Raw genomic sequence first — 17,019 nt, forward strand, 5'->3', positions numbered from 1 at the left:
TGTTTCTAAACATGCATAATACTCGCTTTTCAAGCTTATTAGGTAAACTGAAATGATAAATTATGCATCCAATTCTTCTCATTAACGAACTAGGCTCAACAAAACTTACCTTTCTTGTTGTTTATAGAGATCGGTGAGATCAATGTTAAGAAGGTATGTTACACCTAATACAAGTTACCTATAGACTTGTAAACAAGTCAAATTACCTATGTACATGTTGCCAAAGTGAGACTTTCATAGAACAGGACTGATCAATATTAAGTCCTCGTATCCTTTACAATTTTTAAAAGAACATATCCAAAAAACCTTTGCAAACATTCAGATCTGTGTACATACAAGCAAAAAATATATTCATTACGTACCAACTGGGCTGTAGTCCCATCGCCCATGCGTCATTACAAATCTCCCTTATATCAGTTCACGGTACATTAAGTCGCGGTTGCGCTGTCTAATTAAATCCCCTCCGGTTAGACGCGTTGTCGACCGTTTTTATACAAAAGAATATCATAAAGTCGCGTTCATATGAAAAGTGGTTTTCTAGGCGGTTTATTGTGAAATTGATTTTGCATACACGGTTACCGGAGTGTTTAGGCAGCTCGCTGTATCTGTATTGAGAACTTAGGACGGAACCTGTTAAATGCTTTTTTTGAATCGACCAAATTATGATACTAAGTAGGTATGATAACTCTTGTCGCCGTCTTCGTCGTCACATCCTAAAAGTCCACGGGCAAAGGCAAGGCGGCGGAATTTTAACTAAGAAAAAAAAAACTACACCGTAAATAATGACTACCAGAAATTCTCTTAATTAATATAATAAATGTAACCACGCTAATAACTGGAGTATGATCAAATCTTTATTAAAGAAAAATATTTTTTAAGACAATAAAAAATCCGTCGGCGTTGGGAGCGCGCAGATGCGTCTGAATGCCTTCTGAATAATTACGAGGACGCCCGAGGCGCGTGCCGAGTAAGGCCGAGGCATAGGATAGGACGAACTGAGCCCTATTTAAAAAAGGAATCATAATTCATCATGTTTCATTAAAAAAAAAGTTTTAGCTGATAGGAGTGGAAAGATAAACCTTTTATTAGTGAAAGACGTCAGTTTATCTTTCTTCTTTTTCTTCTTTTTCTGAGAGAAGGAGGAGTAAATCTTATAGTAGAAGTATCTAGATAAAAACTTACCTTCACTTTTAAGTAGATTTCGAAGGAAAAATCTTACCTGGAAATAATAAGAAAAACTTTATTAGATCAGAAGCATAAAACCAAAATATCAGAAAAAAACATCCTTTTTTAAGCCGATAAAAGTTCATGAACTATGCTTAAAGTTTATTGGTGAGTGGTGTATTATAGAGGCTGCCTTATACGTATGAAAAACCTTTTTTAACTAGGACAGTATTTCAGTTTGTTTTTCATTAAAACTATAAATCAGTAGCAGCAACAGGGCCAGATTTATGTAAGTTGTAATAAGTGGAATGTACGCCGTCTCAACAGTTTCGAGTTTCTTGGCAAAACTTTGCTTATTTTCCCGTCTATACAATATAATTAGGGGAAATATATGGTGAGGGAAATAAGTGTTGTTTTTAGTTACCGCTACTTTCTCTGTTTTTTTTTTAATATGGAAAAAAAGAACTAGGGACCCACTGGGTGGATTTATTTATCCAGTTATTCTAAGGCTACTTACTTCAACTATTTCGATAAAAACCAAGGATCAAGCCCAATGAAGTTTTTAAACCTTTAATTATTTTTTTTTTCCTGGCTTAGGTTTAAACCTCAACTTAGTCTTAAACCCAACTTCACACTACAGCGTACCGATACACAGAATTAATCAGCAAGCCTTACTTTCACTTCTGATACAAACTTCTCCAAAGGGGTGAATCCAAAACTTTGCACCGTACAAGTCGAAATAAGTTACCGAGTCTCATGTCAAACATGGATATGCACTCTCCGAGGCCCGAAGGGACGATCCTCTGAACTACAACTAATCTAATGTCGAAACTAACTTCTGTAAGGAATCTAATACAGACTGGAATTGTACGCGGTTAAGTGATATTTAGATATAGTAGGCAGTTTAACTAGTGCCGAGTTTAAATTGGTCGGATCAGACGGCTTAGGCTTTGTCTGGTTGTAAGCATTGTTAAAGTTTATTCCGATATCAAGTACCTCTCTATGAGTATATTTGAAGACAGGTTGTCTACTTAAAATGAATAAAACAATAATGGGATATTTCGAGTGTCTATATTCTAAGACAGGCTTACTTATAATGAATAGAGGATCATAGGTAGACGATTCGCCAGACAATAAATTGGAAGCTATACATTGATAAAATGAGAACTTTTACTATACATAACAAAGATTAGGTACCTTTTTACTTTATAGGCATACCTCTCTCCTACATATCTACTATTATGATAATATTTCAAAAGTCTCTCTTCACCTATGTTCCATCATCTATCAAAGTAGTAACGAGTTCCATACCTCTTCCTATTCCCAAAGAAATAAGTTACAGCAATTGCCAACCAGTATCGAATCGCAATACGAGAGAGGCGAGCTCCGAGCAATATTCGCTAAAACATACACATAACATAAGCGAGATTACACACATGCCCAGCGGGCAGTCTACAAGGACATGTTTCATGCATAGCCTAGAACATGTTCCTACGTAGCTATGTAATATGTACGAGATAGAATGTATTATATACCTGTTGGATTTAAAGCGATAGTCGTTCGTTTTCTGAGTCTGGTGAGGATGCTTCTTTATTGATAAACCATTTAAAATACTTGGGTTTTTAATATTTTATTATGGGTGGTTTTGATGTGCGGTACCGAGCTGTCTGCGTTTCGTAGTAGATTGCCGATTTAAAAAAAAGGTATCCGTATTAATAATTTACGAGATGGCGACATCAAATTATAAGTCATGGGTACTCTGTGTCCTGACTATTCTGGAAGCCTAATATAGATGGAAAACCCATGCGTATGATGGTAATCGAAGCATCCAACCTTGTTCACCGCCATCTATTTTATCCGATATTATGTTATCCACTCCACTCACATCAATACAACACGAGTTTCCCTGATCACAGATATTTCACAGAAGCCTAAAGGCAACCCTTTATACAGCCCAGGTGAGATACAAGCCCCATCCATCCATACTTAATAAACTCGTAACATCAGGCCTTGCCGAACAAATTCCCCGCTTCAATTTACAAAGTGGTACTTAGATATTTTATGCTAATGCTTTCTACAGGCGCTATGAAATAATAATTCGGACTTCTGAGATCCTCCGTAGGTACTTACCATCACGTACAAAGATGAGTCTCGCACTGGTCCAGTAAAACGTATGTTTAACGTACTTTTTTGGCGAAACTGTTTTAGCTTCTAGCAAATATACGCTTAATGGCTGCCGTAAATTTTTGTTGAGTTATAAAAAGAGTGTTTCAGGTGGACTTTGTGTTTTGCCTGTTTTATCCGACTTTTCCAAAGCTGGGTATTTTTACGGGCGTGTGTATTTTTCTCGTACATTTTAAACTCACTATAGTGGTGGTAGAGTAGTAAAAAGAAATTTAAAATTAATAAACATACATGTTCACTCGGAGTTTTGCTGTTTAGCAGCTTAAAATTCGTGCGACAGTCCCATAGCACGCTAGTCCATTAAATACAATGTAACCAAATAAAGTTATAAACCTATCTCTCGGGGCTAAAATCCTTTTGTGCCTTCGAGGCATAACGAGGTTTTTACATTAGCTAGCGTGGACCAAAGGTACGGCACTTCGCGTAGGATTACCATCCGATAAAAAAACGAGATACGATTCGGCCGGAAAAGATTTTTAAAAAGCACAAACAGGTCGGAAAATTTCAATTTACAAAACAGATAAAATGAGAATCAAAGGGGTTGTATTTCTGTTTTTTTTTTTAAGGTTTAAAAATCTGTTTAAATAAGAAATACAAGGAACATTTGTTTGCTCTAATTTTTCATTGCCATAATGTACCTACTCTTTACAAAAATCCTAGAAAAAAGTGTCCATTCTAACCTTTGATTTTGCTGACACGTGCATCACTTTATAGTGTCCAAACATACACAACCCAAATACTTGTATGACACCATAACCCTATTGACCAAAACTGTAACAAATAGCCACCTTCCAAGGATGCCCCTTAAACTTATCATCGCCACTTCCTCGTGATCATTATGAAGACAAATACCGGTGTAACGTAGATGAATGGTAACCCTAGCAGGCTCGTTAATTGTGTTTAGAGCGTGATGCATGTGTCGTGTCTCTGACCGCAGCCCCTAGGCGTTCAGCGACTGAAATTAATCTCTGTTAGATCATATTAAATTAATCGTAAAACCCTGGTTTGGGTTGTGTGGGCGACCTTTTTAGGTAGTGAGGTAGTTGGTGAATAGTTCTGAGTCTGAAATGATTTTGATGATGAGGCATCTAAAACATGTTACCCAGTTCTCACAATGTACATGAATAATATAAACTTAAAAAAAATATACATATTTTTTTCTTTGTTTGTAATGGATAAACTCAAAAACTACTTGACTGATTTAAGACATTCTTCCACCTTTAGAAAGCTACATTATCTGCAAGTAACATGGGCTATATTTATCCCGGTAACGGCAGTGATTTCCACGGAACGCGGTTGAAACCTCGGGAAAGAGGCTAGTTTCTTATATTCATATTCTATTCAAGGCACAGAACGTAAGTTTGGTAAGTGGAGCACGATAGTACCTAAAAGAAAAATATAGCAAAATCGTTATATCACGACGCTAGTCGTGTACATAAGTAAGAACTAACATTATCAAATAATATGTTACACGTCTTATTTCGATTTTCCTCAGATTTTTTCTCTGTCTATTCCTCCCTTCCCTGGATCTCAGGCTTAATACAAAAGTAATTATTCAAACACATCTGTTAGTTCGCAATGGAGGGAAGTGTTTTTGTCTTAACCGTCTTGTATGAACGATCTTAAGATGCAGACACACTATTCTGCGGCTGCAAAGGTGGGATTTACAAATAAAATTCTGTCAATTTAAGAGATAATAGAATATAAGAACTCAAATTGAAAAAAAATACAAATTAAACTTTTTTCCAGATTTTAATAAATCTACTTTGAAGCAAATAATATAGGTAAGTAAAACACATGAATTTTACTTGAATCAATTTTGGAAGATTTTCACTTTCGTTCAATGCTCATTGTAAACCATGCGTAAACTTTATGAGCTGTTCAATGGTAGCTAGGTTGTGTGTGCACACCTTTACATTTCTTTCTTATCTACCATACTTCACGCACGATGAAGCAATGGATTCCACAGGGATTTGCAGTAAGACGTTAAAATATATTCAAGTATATTTTTGGTGCATTGTTTTTACAGATAAAGTGGAGATTATTATGAGAGAAACATCTTGTTATTTATTATATGCAGGGGAAATAAATTGTGAAGTTATCGTATCGTGTACACATTGCCGCTTTGTTTAAATATGCCGAGTGTTTTATTGGTACTGTATCATCTTGTTTTATTTTACCTTCATTATAGGCAAAAGAGTAACTTATACCTGTATACATCCAATCAAATGGATTTTGTTGCTTACCTGAAATTTTGCAAATCACAAAATCTCTGAATAAAATATCGAAAAAATATGAAGAAAGGCCTTTTTATATACGAAAGGGATTCTTATGTTCGCTTACTTAACTGATATATTGGTAAAAAGTATTCACGACAAACTTAAGCGTCTATATTTACTGAAGCATTCCAAAACCTCAGCCTTTAGACCGACTAATAAACTTTTGCCAACAACTTTCACCCAACTTTGATGCTCAACGCTTTTATGACTTTAGCATAGAGTTCAAAATCGCGTGATCATGAGTTGTTCAGCAGTAAAATAGTTGTGGTTTTCATGAATTGGCTTCAGTCAACAAACAGGGTGAAGCTAGACGAATATTATTGTTATAGTTATTGTTTCTTTGATGTTGGTAATAGCTGGCAACACTTAGTTGGGTACGAGACTAGGGTAATATTAGTTCAGGGATGGTATTTATCATTTCCTAGGGGAATCAAGGACAGGAGCTAGTAGGTAAAATATTATCAGTACCTAGTGGATACTAAGATATTACAAAGAAAATATCAAGGTTGTATATTTTTAGATACTTCTTAGAAAGAATTAGAATTTTGCTATTTCCCACATCTTAAAGTGGTGGTACTATGATGTACTACCGATAATTATTTTGCAAGAGCTATTTATGAGTAATTTCCTAGTATTATCTATTTGCCAGATGAACATCCTGCGGATATTAGGTACACTAAACTGCATTGAACCGGTTAGCTCAATGCTAGACAATGCTTGACCACTTAGCCATAGAGAAACGAGTATTAAGGCTTAATTTGAACTAAGTAAATTAGATAAGTTTTATATACCTTTTAGGTGAAAGATAATGTTTAATTTAATCTTTTTGTTTTAAGTTTCTCAACATATCTAGATGTTGAAAACATTTTTGAAAATGTGTTACCTAGTTAGTTTAGTAAGTTTATACATTTATTAAGTTTGTTATAAATCAAAAATATTAAACTCATAGTCTCAAATATTTTAAAACGCTGCTTCTATAAAATAAATATTATTAAATACGTAATAAAATACATAAATAACAGTTGATGACCTCATTGCAGACGCCATTTGCAACACATTTTTGCCGTAGATTTTGACGACGCCATTACGTAGGGTAAACGGCCCGATGGCTGTCCATCCGAGGGCTGTCGTTCGATTTAATTTAGCGCACCCGGCTGGCCGCGGTTAATTTGGAAATAATTTCTGCTCTCCCTTAGATAAGTGCTGGATTAGGAAAAACGTGTTATATTAGGTTAGGAAAAACTTACTTTTGTTACGTATGTATTAAATAGTTGATGTGCTGTGAGGTTTAAAAAGAAGAAAATTTGGAATTTATTAGAAAAAAAACGATACTTGATACCGCGGTACGATGATAAAATAAACCAAAAGATCTTTTGTGATTTTTCAAAAAACGTGTAATTTGAATATTTTTTTTGACTCAAGTAACTTTAAGTTAAAACTTTAAGTATTACTTCTAAAATAAGACTCATTATGTAGGTAATCATGTTTTTTATAACTCAGAAGGATTTATATCCTACAAATTCAACTGTAGCCAAACCAATTAATTTGATTCACTGAGTCATAAACATTTCTCATTTCGTAATACCTCTTTCACAAATTGCGTGCTTTAAACGCAGTAATAAACTAACATTGAACAAAACGGTTTTCCATTGACAGTAGTTACGTGTACCGTAAACAGGAACGGTAACTATTGATTCACAGACTTCCGTACAAACTGATAGCGGTTTGGACTATAGATACGACGATATATGAGAGCGGTAGACTATACATATGAGTCAAAGATTAGGGTTGTCACTTACATGACACGACGAATTAGTACTACATGGATGTCGTTGTTCCATTCAGCCGATAGCGTTTTGTTTTTGCTTTGTGTTCACATTTAGGTATCATCAAAGTCGTATTGACGATGTTCCTTTGTTTTGTATTTTAGTACATAGATACATGTCACAATAGTTCAGTAATTCCCAACCAAAAAAACAGACCTAGAAGTTTTATTTTGAATTGCATATTCTGAAATGATGGAACTAAAAAATGCTCACGAGCTAAAAAATAGACAGCAAATAAAGTAACCATCGTTTAAAAGAGCCCATTTCATTTACAGACGAGACTGCCCGCTAAATAGTAAAATGTTTCTGCAATTCCCCTTAGCATTGTTGCTGTAAAAGTTTATTTTTGTCATCATCAACTTTACTATCTGTGAATATTGCTAGTCTGCCATCCTTGTGTTGTTATTATAGAGCAGGGATGGCAAACCTTTGTTGAGCACGTCATTATTTATACCGAACCTACAATGATTTATTATTTTTTATTAAATATGCCAAAAACAATATTTACACTTTTGCTTATTGCACTTTTATAGCATTTGCACTTTAGACGGTAAATAACGAATTATTATGACTAAGCAATGACCAAAGGGTCGATGGATGGGTATTATACCCCATTTCAGTTCATGATATTTCTTACTGACCTGTTAAATTTTATGAGTTACCAGGCAAATAATGCATTCAAATAGTCTGTCATCCCTGCTATAGAGCTTTCACAGCGAGATTGACTCGGTGTGGCCATTGTTTGTGGAGTTCGTTCGCAATCACTCAAAAGTACTGCCATTTTGATGAGAGCGGGGCCTACCGGTGATGCGGCACCGATATCGAGAAAGTTTCCCTGTCATTTTTTACAGAGACTAACGTTATCTGTTGACAAGTGTGAAGTCGATAGTCAAAACAATAATCAGAGAATAATCAGAGAATGGTTACATCTCATTTTTATTGCGAACCCATAAAATGCAAGTAAATAAACTAAGCAGATTTTTTTTACCATGGTTCACAAATAAATATGCTGAACCAAATTAATTAGGCACGAATCACTTTCCTGAATTTGATAATTCTGACTTGTATACAGATTTTTTTTTTTTCATCGACAAGCTACAGCATTACCAGGAGCCTATAAAGGCATGAGGGTGGTTTTAAGAACTAAAAGCGCAGTCCTGTGCTGTGCAGGCGAGTTCAACCACAATAGGCATCCGCCACAATGTCTAGCCACCACAAAGAGAAAATATGAGAAACTCAGGTTCTTCAACGAACAATAAGATATTACTGAGAGCAATAATACTGCTTATTATGTCCTGCTTCGAGTAGAAGAAACTTGTTTTTAATCAGTCGCAAGAGTACTTGAATAACTTCTATTGTCATATTTCTTTGCTTAGAAGTAGCAATTTTATTTGTAACGGGTGATTTTTTAAGATGTATAGGATTTGATTTTCAAAAAAAACACAACAAAGGACGATGGGCGTTTTGGTACCCTGTCCAACAGTGTTGATTCTAGTATCATTGCATAGGTCTTGGCAAGGCAAAAAATGTTTACTATGACGACTAGTCCCAAATCCTTGTCCATTTTGCGTGACATCGACTAATAGAATGTGTAATGTTCATAAATCATCAACGTAGATGTAGTTCTTAAATCCAACTGTATTGAATAAAAACTGGCAAAGTAACAAAAAAACAGGAATTTGGCTTTCTTAAAATGTTTGCCTGCCGAATGCTTAAAAAAAAAAGACTGTGCAAACCTTTGCAGTTGACGCAGAACTAGCTTATGTATTTGATGAAAGTCTTTCAGTATTTACAATCAATTAAGGTTGAAAAGTCAGGAGATGATGTTAACATAGTACATATTACGACTTAATCTTGCTCCTCAAGAGGTGCTGAGATAATGATGAATTTCGTCTTATAAAAAGATGAATAGAAATGTTTTGAACTTTTGTCAAATCAGATGACGATTGTGTTTCCATACGGAATCCGTAGTATGACTCCATAGACTATTACAACCTTTCGATTATATTAGAGTGTATCTCAAACAATGTAAGATGTCTATTAACTGAGTTTAAAATTATTACACTGACAACATATGCCTCTTAATGAATTTGCATATATGGATGACATACTTGTTGCTATGTCGATTCAATTTTTATCGTTACTCGGATTGGACAGCTAATTGAGGCAAGCCCCATAGTTTTTATTATTCTTCACGTAAATACCTTTCTAATGATATATCATACGTTACTGTTGGAACGGGTACCAAATCTCATACAAAGTGCCCATTGTCCTTTGAAAAATTTGATGAAATCTTTATTGGAATCGATAGAACGATCAATATAATTTAATGTTTGAAGATGATTTCATGCAAATGCTGGCTGCGGCTCCGGTTTAGATGGCCCATTCGCAAGGTCCAATTTCGGCACACTCTCATCAGCCGGTATATTACGAATAAATGCTTCAATATTGGCTCCCAGTGCGTCAATCGTTGCTGGTTTATCCCTGTAGACATGAGCCTTAACATATTGGCTCCACAAGAAATAGTCCAAAGGCGTTAGATCACACGATCTAGGCGGCCAATTGACGGGCCCAAAACGTGAGATAAACTGTTCACCGAAGGCGGCTCTCAACTGGGCCATTGTTTCGCGTGCCGTGTGGCATGTGGCACCATCTTGTTGAAACCACGTGTCAGGCATGTCCAATTCTTCCATTTTGGGCAAAAAAATCATAAATTGGAAGAAGTGCCCGATGCACTCTCTTAACCGAGCATGCATTTTGATAGTAAAATTCAATAATTTGCAAGCGTTGTTCGCTCGTAAGTCGATTCATGGTTAAATTATAGACCAAACTGAACAAGTTTGACAATGACACAAGACACGATTCACGCGTGATCTGTTTAAAACAGTGTTGCCAAAAAGATACCAGCAAAAAAATCACCTGTTATAAGGCACAAAGCCAAAATTCGAATGCTCAAATAATTATTTGGCGCCCACGTGGGACCAATTGTCTTAAATGAGTAGGTACAAAATATTAATGATATCGTGCTTCAGTGTCATATGTTTCTACATCAAAATACCAAAATCAAAGATAAAAATAAAGTAGGCACAGGCATAGAAATAAAAAATATAAAGAGTACTGCGTGCATAGCGTTCCCAAAAACACTAAATCAAAAAATTCAAAAGCGCATATTTTGCGTAAGCCTCTATCTCCCTTCGTTCAGTCCCCTGCCTTAAATCACGGCTCCACTCTGCAAGCGAACCAAAATCAGGCGAGGTCTGTACCTAATAGTCCATTTAGGGGTCCTAGACAATTTCGCGCGAACTCCAATCGAGTACCATTGTTCTTTGTAGAGGGTGCCTTTGAATAGGAACCAATTTTTGGAAAAGCATTTCAGAAATTTAATTCTTATTCAACGAAAATCAATGCAACCCTTTATGTCTAATCACTTTTTTACTGCATTTATTAGGGCCGGACGAGTAAATACCCAAAACAGAACTGCCTTGTTAAAATATTGCCAAAAATAAACGTTATTATTTGGTTCGTTCTGATGTTGCGTGGGATGAAGTTTGTTTAATTAATCAAGTACGCTTTAGTGAGACGTAACATTGTGTTTTTAGTCATATATTATTACTAGCCTTTAGGAATATTAGCGTTATCCGGTATCAAACTACCGAACTTGTGGCACGTTTTTGGTATCAATTTAAATTGGTACTCTACGCTTGGTACGCTATTGGTAATTAGTAATCGCACAAGTACCATTATCAAAATGAATGTCTTTTTTGGAATGTCAAACTTCTCACTTTAGTATAATTCATGAGGCAGAGCGAAAATATCTCATTACACTAACACATGTCGACGCTCTTTTTCCTCGTTTTAATTTATCATTCCAACACCTAGCCTGGAAGTTTCATATCGGTACGACGGGGGACCTTTTTGAGATGTCTTCGGGGAAATTCGCGCTAAAGTTCCGCTTTAAATATTTTAATAAACTCGTATTAAAGCCGTAAAAAACACTTTGCGCTCCCGTTTTTTTCTCCCAGCGACACCCCACCGCAAAATCTCCAGTTTTGTGGTTATATCCATAGGCAGTGCCTACTCCGAACCTTTGTACAAAGGGTGTTTCATTATTCATAATGCTTTGTCCGGAACTTCGAGCTTCTGGTTTGGGCACGTTTTGTTGCTTTTGACGGTTCATATTTTCATCTATTCCACTCTACATATTAGACAGTTGTGAGTGTTCAAACGAGTTCATTATCGTAGGTTTCGCGAATTAATTTAAAATACCCTATATTTGCTTCATCCTAAACAAACATTACATCGCTCAAATTAATTATCTTTCTCACTTAGGGATATTTAATCTCGAAATAAGGGGGTGATTTTACGGCCAGGTTTATTTTATATATCTTTTACACTGGTTGTTGAAATCAGGAAGATTTGAGCGTAAATGTTGGCAGCCCCGGATCTTCAATTTTTTTTAGGCGGGGCAAAAACTGAAAAGTGCCGCCCCGCCTACCTACTTATGTTTATTTTCACCAACGAAAGTCATTTTTTTGGTAGGTAAAGGACTTAAAAAATGTGTCCAAATCATTGTAGGCTCAAACTGTTGGCCAGGTTTAAGCTATGAAAGTCGAGACAGACGAAAGTAATTGCAACAAAAAGCGCGAGCGAAGCGAGCGCGCAAATTTTTTAATTTTGGGACACAAAAATTTAATGAGTTTTAAAAAGCGCAGTAAAGTAACAAGCGGTCGGAAGCGCAAAAAAATAAATTAGATGAAAGGCAGCATGTTTTTGAGGACTCCATACATATTTTTTTTTGCTACATTTGTCTTATAAAAGGTAAGACAGCGTGGATTTGACTTATGAAGTTAACAAGGTAATGTCTGTATAATATACATTAACTACACTATGTAGAGCATACTCTAACTGTTGTTTCCTTTATTTTTAAGATTTCTGTGTAATATATCTTAATTGGTAAGCCCAAATAAAGAAATATTGTGCGAGCGAAGCGAGCGCGAAATTTTTTGAGATTACGACACAAAAGTACCTGATTAAGTGCATTGTGCATTGTCAAGCAACAACGAACTTTTTAAAGATATTTGTTTGAAGACTCACAAATTAAACTGGTAATTATGTACAAATAAAAAGAAACCGTGATTAGAGCGAGTGCCATTTGTGTTCATTGATTCAGCGCATCAATGAAAATAATAAACCATCAGAAAAATTGCACATTGTCATTTAGACGCGAGCGTAGCGAGCGAGAATTTTTTCACTTAGTTGGAGAATGTTAAAAGTCAAAAATAGGTAATCTAAATTTTTTAGAAACCTTGCTTGTCAGTATCATGATACAATGGAACTTCCTTATCAAACGGGTGTAATTTCATCGAAATTTCTTGGTGGTGGGGCGTCCCGCGGCGCCCCTGAGACCGAGGCGCCCGGGTTATTGGCACACCCTGCACCATAGGTTAAGGCGGCCCTGTAGGTAACTATTATGGTAATCTGTGATGTGTGATTTAGGATTTAAAATCAGGCAGCCGCCTGATTTTGCCGCCCCCTGAATTTGCCGCCCGGGGCATGGACCCCGGCTTGCCCCCCCCTAGATCCGGGGCTGAATGTTGGGGAGCTAAGCGATTCGTTTTACCTACACAACACGGGTGTATTATACGTTTATGATAATCTTACACCGGTTGCATAATGTGATGATACCGGGAAGACTATCGTGGAGTTTTATATGGTAAATCTGCGTAGTGGGTGGATTTTATGCGTATCCCTTGAGGTGTGAACATTGTGTTTTGTGTAAAATATATGGTTTTTGGAGAAAATCCGCGGGGTAGGTACTTAACTCGGTGGGCAGTGAAGGCCTTATAGTGACAATAAAACTTTTTGTAGCTTTTCATAAGGTACAGTCAATGTTTTGTTGAAAATGCCTTTTAAGTTAAGTACTTAAATGTATATATAATATATAATACATAAATGTATGTAGCGTTGAAAAAGTTTATATTCTGACTGTTATTTCAATTGCGATATTTATTGAACCTGACTTCTGAAGTACTTACGTCCTTTGCCTCTATATGATTCAACTGCAAAATTTTCGACTAATAAAACCGAGTGTTATTATTTTTCACATTGCTCCGGAAGGCTCTCAGTTAACGTCAACGCTAGCACATGATTTGTTGGGCTTTCGATACCGTCCTCATCTTGTTACCGTGTTGATTTATTTGCCACGGACACGCTATTGGCTTTAAAACTGATACCAGTCATATATTTTCGCTCTCGATTTTGAAACAACGTTGGTTTGCGCTCGATGATATTTTAGATAAGGCTTGGGGTTAAATGTGTCGATGGTTTGAATGGGAGTGTTGAAAATATCGAAATGAATTTAAATATGGAATCTTGTACAAAATCTGAACACAAAGATTACATACCATTACTGTAGCTACATACTTTATGCTCTAACCTTATTTTAAAATCTCTTGAATAGAACAATCCCATTCAAATACGTTCAAACAAAATGTAACCCAGTTTTCAGTACCATTAGATCATGACGATCGTTTCCACAATTCATTGTTACATACATATTTTACAAACGGTTTAAATAACGTTGTAGGTTCGTAAACGGCTGACCGCGAATATAAAACAATAGACCGCAACGGATTGGCCAGTTTCAAATTAAAAAAAAATTGAGCCGGGTTTTAGATTGAACTGTGCGTGGAATTGAATGCATACTGTTAACTTAATTTTGGAACAACGCGGTCTCTGTTTGATCTCTGTCTGGTAAAAGCTGACCAGGATTATTAAAATAAAACGCTACCCTTTTTCAATTTTGGGGAAGACCGAAATGAGGATTTACGTTTTAAAAGGCCATTCTTTCTTCATCAAATATTATGTATCCTTCTGCCCGCGGTTACACTGACGTCCCGGATGGTGACAAAAACTATCCTATGTCCCTCTCCCGGGTCTAAGCTACCTACGAGTTATAAAATGTGTAACTAACGCAACTTTACCTACTGCCTGGAAAATTGAAATTAATAAAACCTTTGTCAATATATTGCTGATTTCTAGTTACGTTCTTACTAAATTCAGTAAAAAGCTTCACTTTCATCTCAATTTTGTCGTCAAAAGGACACACACGATCACACGTCAACATTTTGCCCTAAAAAGAGGTATCTACATCAACGTACTCATAAACATATATGAAAAAGGTTTCAGTATCAAAGGCACCGCTCAAGTCAAGAGTCGAAGTCAGGACCGCATGTAATTCGATTTATCCGCCACCGAAGCGCGCTACTGTGCCCATAATACGATTTCACAACACTTATTACGAACCAGAAAACCTTTTATGGTCTTTATACCATTGTCATATAGATCAAATTTGAGTGAAGATATCATTTTGTTTAGCAAATATTCGCTTTATAGTCGTCATTTGTTTCATTCCTCTCATTGAAGATTTATTAATTGGATTGTGAAGTGTGATTATACGTTCTTTCTGATTAATTGGTGAAACATTGCTTACGTCTTATTAAGACTGAAAATGATATACCTATTAGTTAGATGCGTTTAACTTTCTCGCGTTAGAATTTATGATGACGTTCAGATTGAGTAATTTCAGTTTTTCTTGTCGTTTTGCCTTGAATGTATAGATATCGGATGTTTTCAGAAACTTAAGTAAAACAGTAGTTTTCACTTACCTGGATATTTTCTTTTCCTCATAAAGTTCTGTTAGCATCTCCTCCAAATCCGTAGATAGTGTGTTCAGCAACTGCAAATAAAAAAAATATTAGACGAGGTAATCCTTATTTCAAATGATGACAACGAGTAAGCTAAAAACCAACTAGGTACATATTTATAATTTAACCTCTAAACAAGAAATTCTGTAAACTGCAATAACTGCAATAAACTGCAATAACTGCAATACACAAAGGTTAAGTATGCCGGTAAAAATTTACTTCAACCTCTAAAATACGGTAGATAACTGTGAATAAATTGCCCACTTATCCACTATTCTTCTCACGAAACCAAGAAATTGAAATATTTCTAAGAAAACTGCATTGGGAAACCACAGCACTATGCAATTCTGGTCGTAAATTGAAATTTTCGCAGTAATACCACATAATCCCCATTATTCACATACCGATTCGTTGGATTTTCTATGCGGCCCCACATATTGGAAACGTTCTGGAAATGAGTTAAACCTCGTTCGCCACGGCCTCTAGGTTTAGATATTTGCTCTAATATGTGACACACAGACGTTAGAAAGAATCAACCAAACATTTAACTGGATACAAAATTTATCTTCGTGAATTTTAATTAAAAATATAGTTTACGAAGCGTAAACAATCTCGGTAAATACATGCAACATGCGTGGAAAATGTTATTTGAATGAATTTACTGGCAACTAAATCATAGAGGACAGCAGCGAGGGAGAAGTCCTTTTGCTAAGTAAAAGTTGAGTCCACGTCACGGCTTTATAGTTATAAATGCTTTTGCCTATGGGCTTAAATTAAAATTTGTATTTAATATTTTACCGCCGATGATAGTGCAATAACTGATCAATATTAGAAGCCATAAATTACTTGTGATAACTACCGAACACGTAAAGCAAGTTCGTAGTTTACGCGTGTAAACCTGTGAAAAAAGCTTTGTCTTTCTTTTCTCAGGTTACACTTAGTTTGTATAAATTAACTTTACAGTTCACACGTTGCATCGTGTCTTCGTTCCGCCTGGCTACGACTGACTCGACCTTGTGAATGCCCTAAGGTTCAATCGCACACATTCCAATTTCAAACGCACTAGACCGTGAGAGTGATCCACGGGAAAATGAGGTTCTATTTCGAGTTATCATCTCAAACTTAGGTATAACTTAGGTGTAGGAATGATCACGAAGTATAAAGTTTTAACAGCAACAGTGAGCATATTTTCACTTTAGTACCTAATAGCAAATATTTCTATGTAGATTTTATAAATGGTTTTTGTAAAATTTTTGGTGGCTGACATAGTGAAACTCCTCACCAAATAAAATTATAAAAAATTGTACGATAGTGTTAGTACGCTCTTAATACCTTCAAAAATGTTTATGATGAAAAGCCTGAAGCAAATCTGAAATTCAACCACAACTCTCAGCATTCGGATTGGCTGTAACTTTAGAGGTAACTTGAGTTATAATGTAAATATTTTCTATCTTTTTACGAATAAATTGTTTATTTTGTATTCCCAACATGTTCTCCAAACAAGACAACAGTGTGTAACAGACTTAGGTACCTATTTGCTTAGTTTGCAGACGGGGTGGCGCAGCGGTGTAAAAAGTTTGTCAAATAAAAATCTCTTGACGGCACCGCGACTATCTACGCGTAACACCCCACGTGTTATGCTGACTGTACCGTTTTATTGTACGAGGACAACTTCCATTAACAACCGTGGCTGTTCACTACAGTGTATATGTATTGACTTTTCGCGTCTCATATTAGGTTGGTGCTACTACTTGAATGTCAGGTAGAATTCTAAGTTATCAACTACAACGGTGAATATTTTTATTATTTCATGTTCTAAAACTAACAATCAAGTCCTTATTTATATTTATATTTTTTTAA

At 35.8% G+C, this 17,019-nt stretch overlaps 1 protein-coding gene across 1 annotated transcript in view; it reads right to left on the reverse strand.

The window, feature by feature from the left end:
- Positions 1–17,019, reverse strand: part of Spri (sprint) — a 194,970-nt gene that overhangs the window by 151,326 nt on the left and 26,625 nt on the right. Inside the window, exon 3 of the mRNA XM_064038564.1 lies at positions 15,121–15,191. Coding sequence (XP_063894634.1) covers positions 15,121–15,191 — 71 coding nt within the window. The remainder of the gene's footprint in view (positions 1–15,120; positions 15,192–17,019) is intronic.

The sequence above is a fragment of the Helicoverpa armigera genome, chromosome 16 (assembly GCF_030705265.1).
Source record: "Helicoverpa armigera isolate CAAS_96S chromosome 16, ASM3070526v1, whole genome shotgun sequence".
Classification (NCBI taxonomy): Eukaryota; Metazoa; Arthropoda; class Insecta; order Lepidoptera; family Noctuidae; genus Helicoverpa; species Helicoverpa armigera.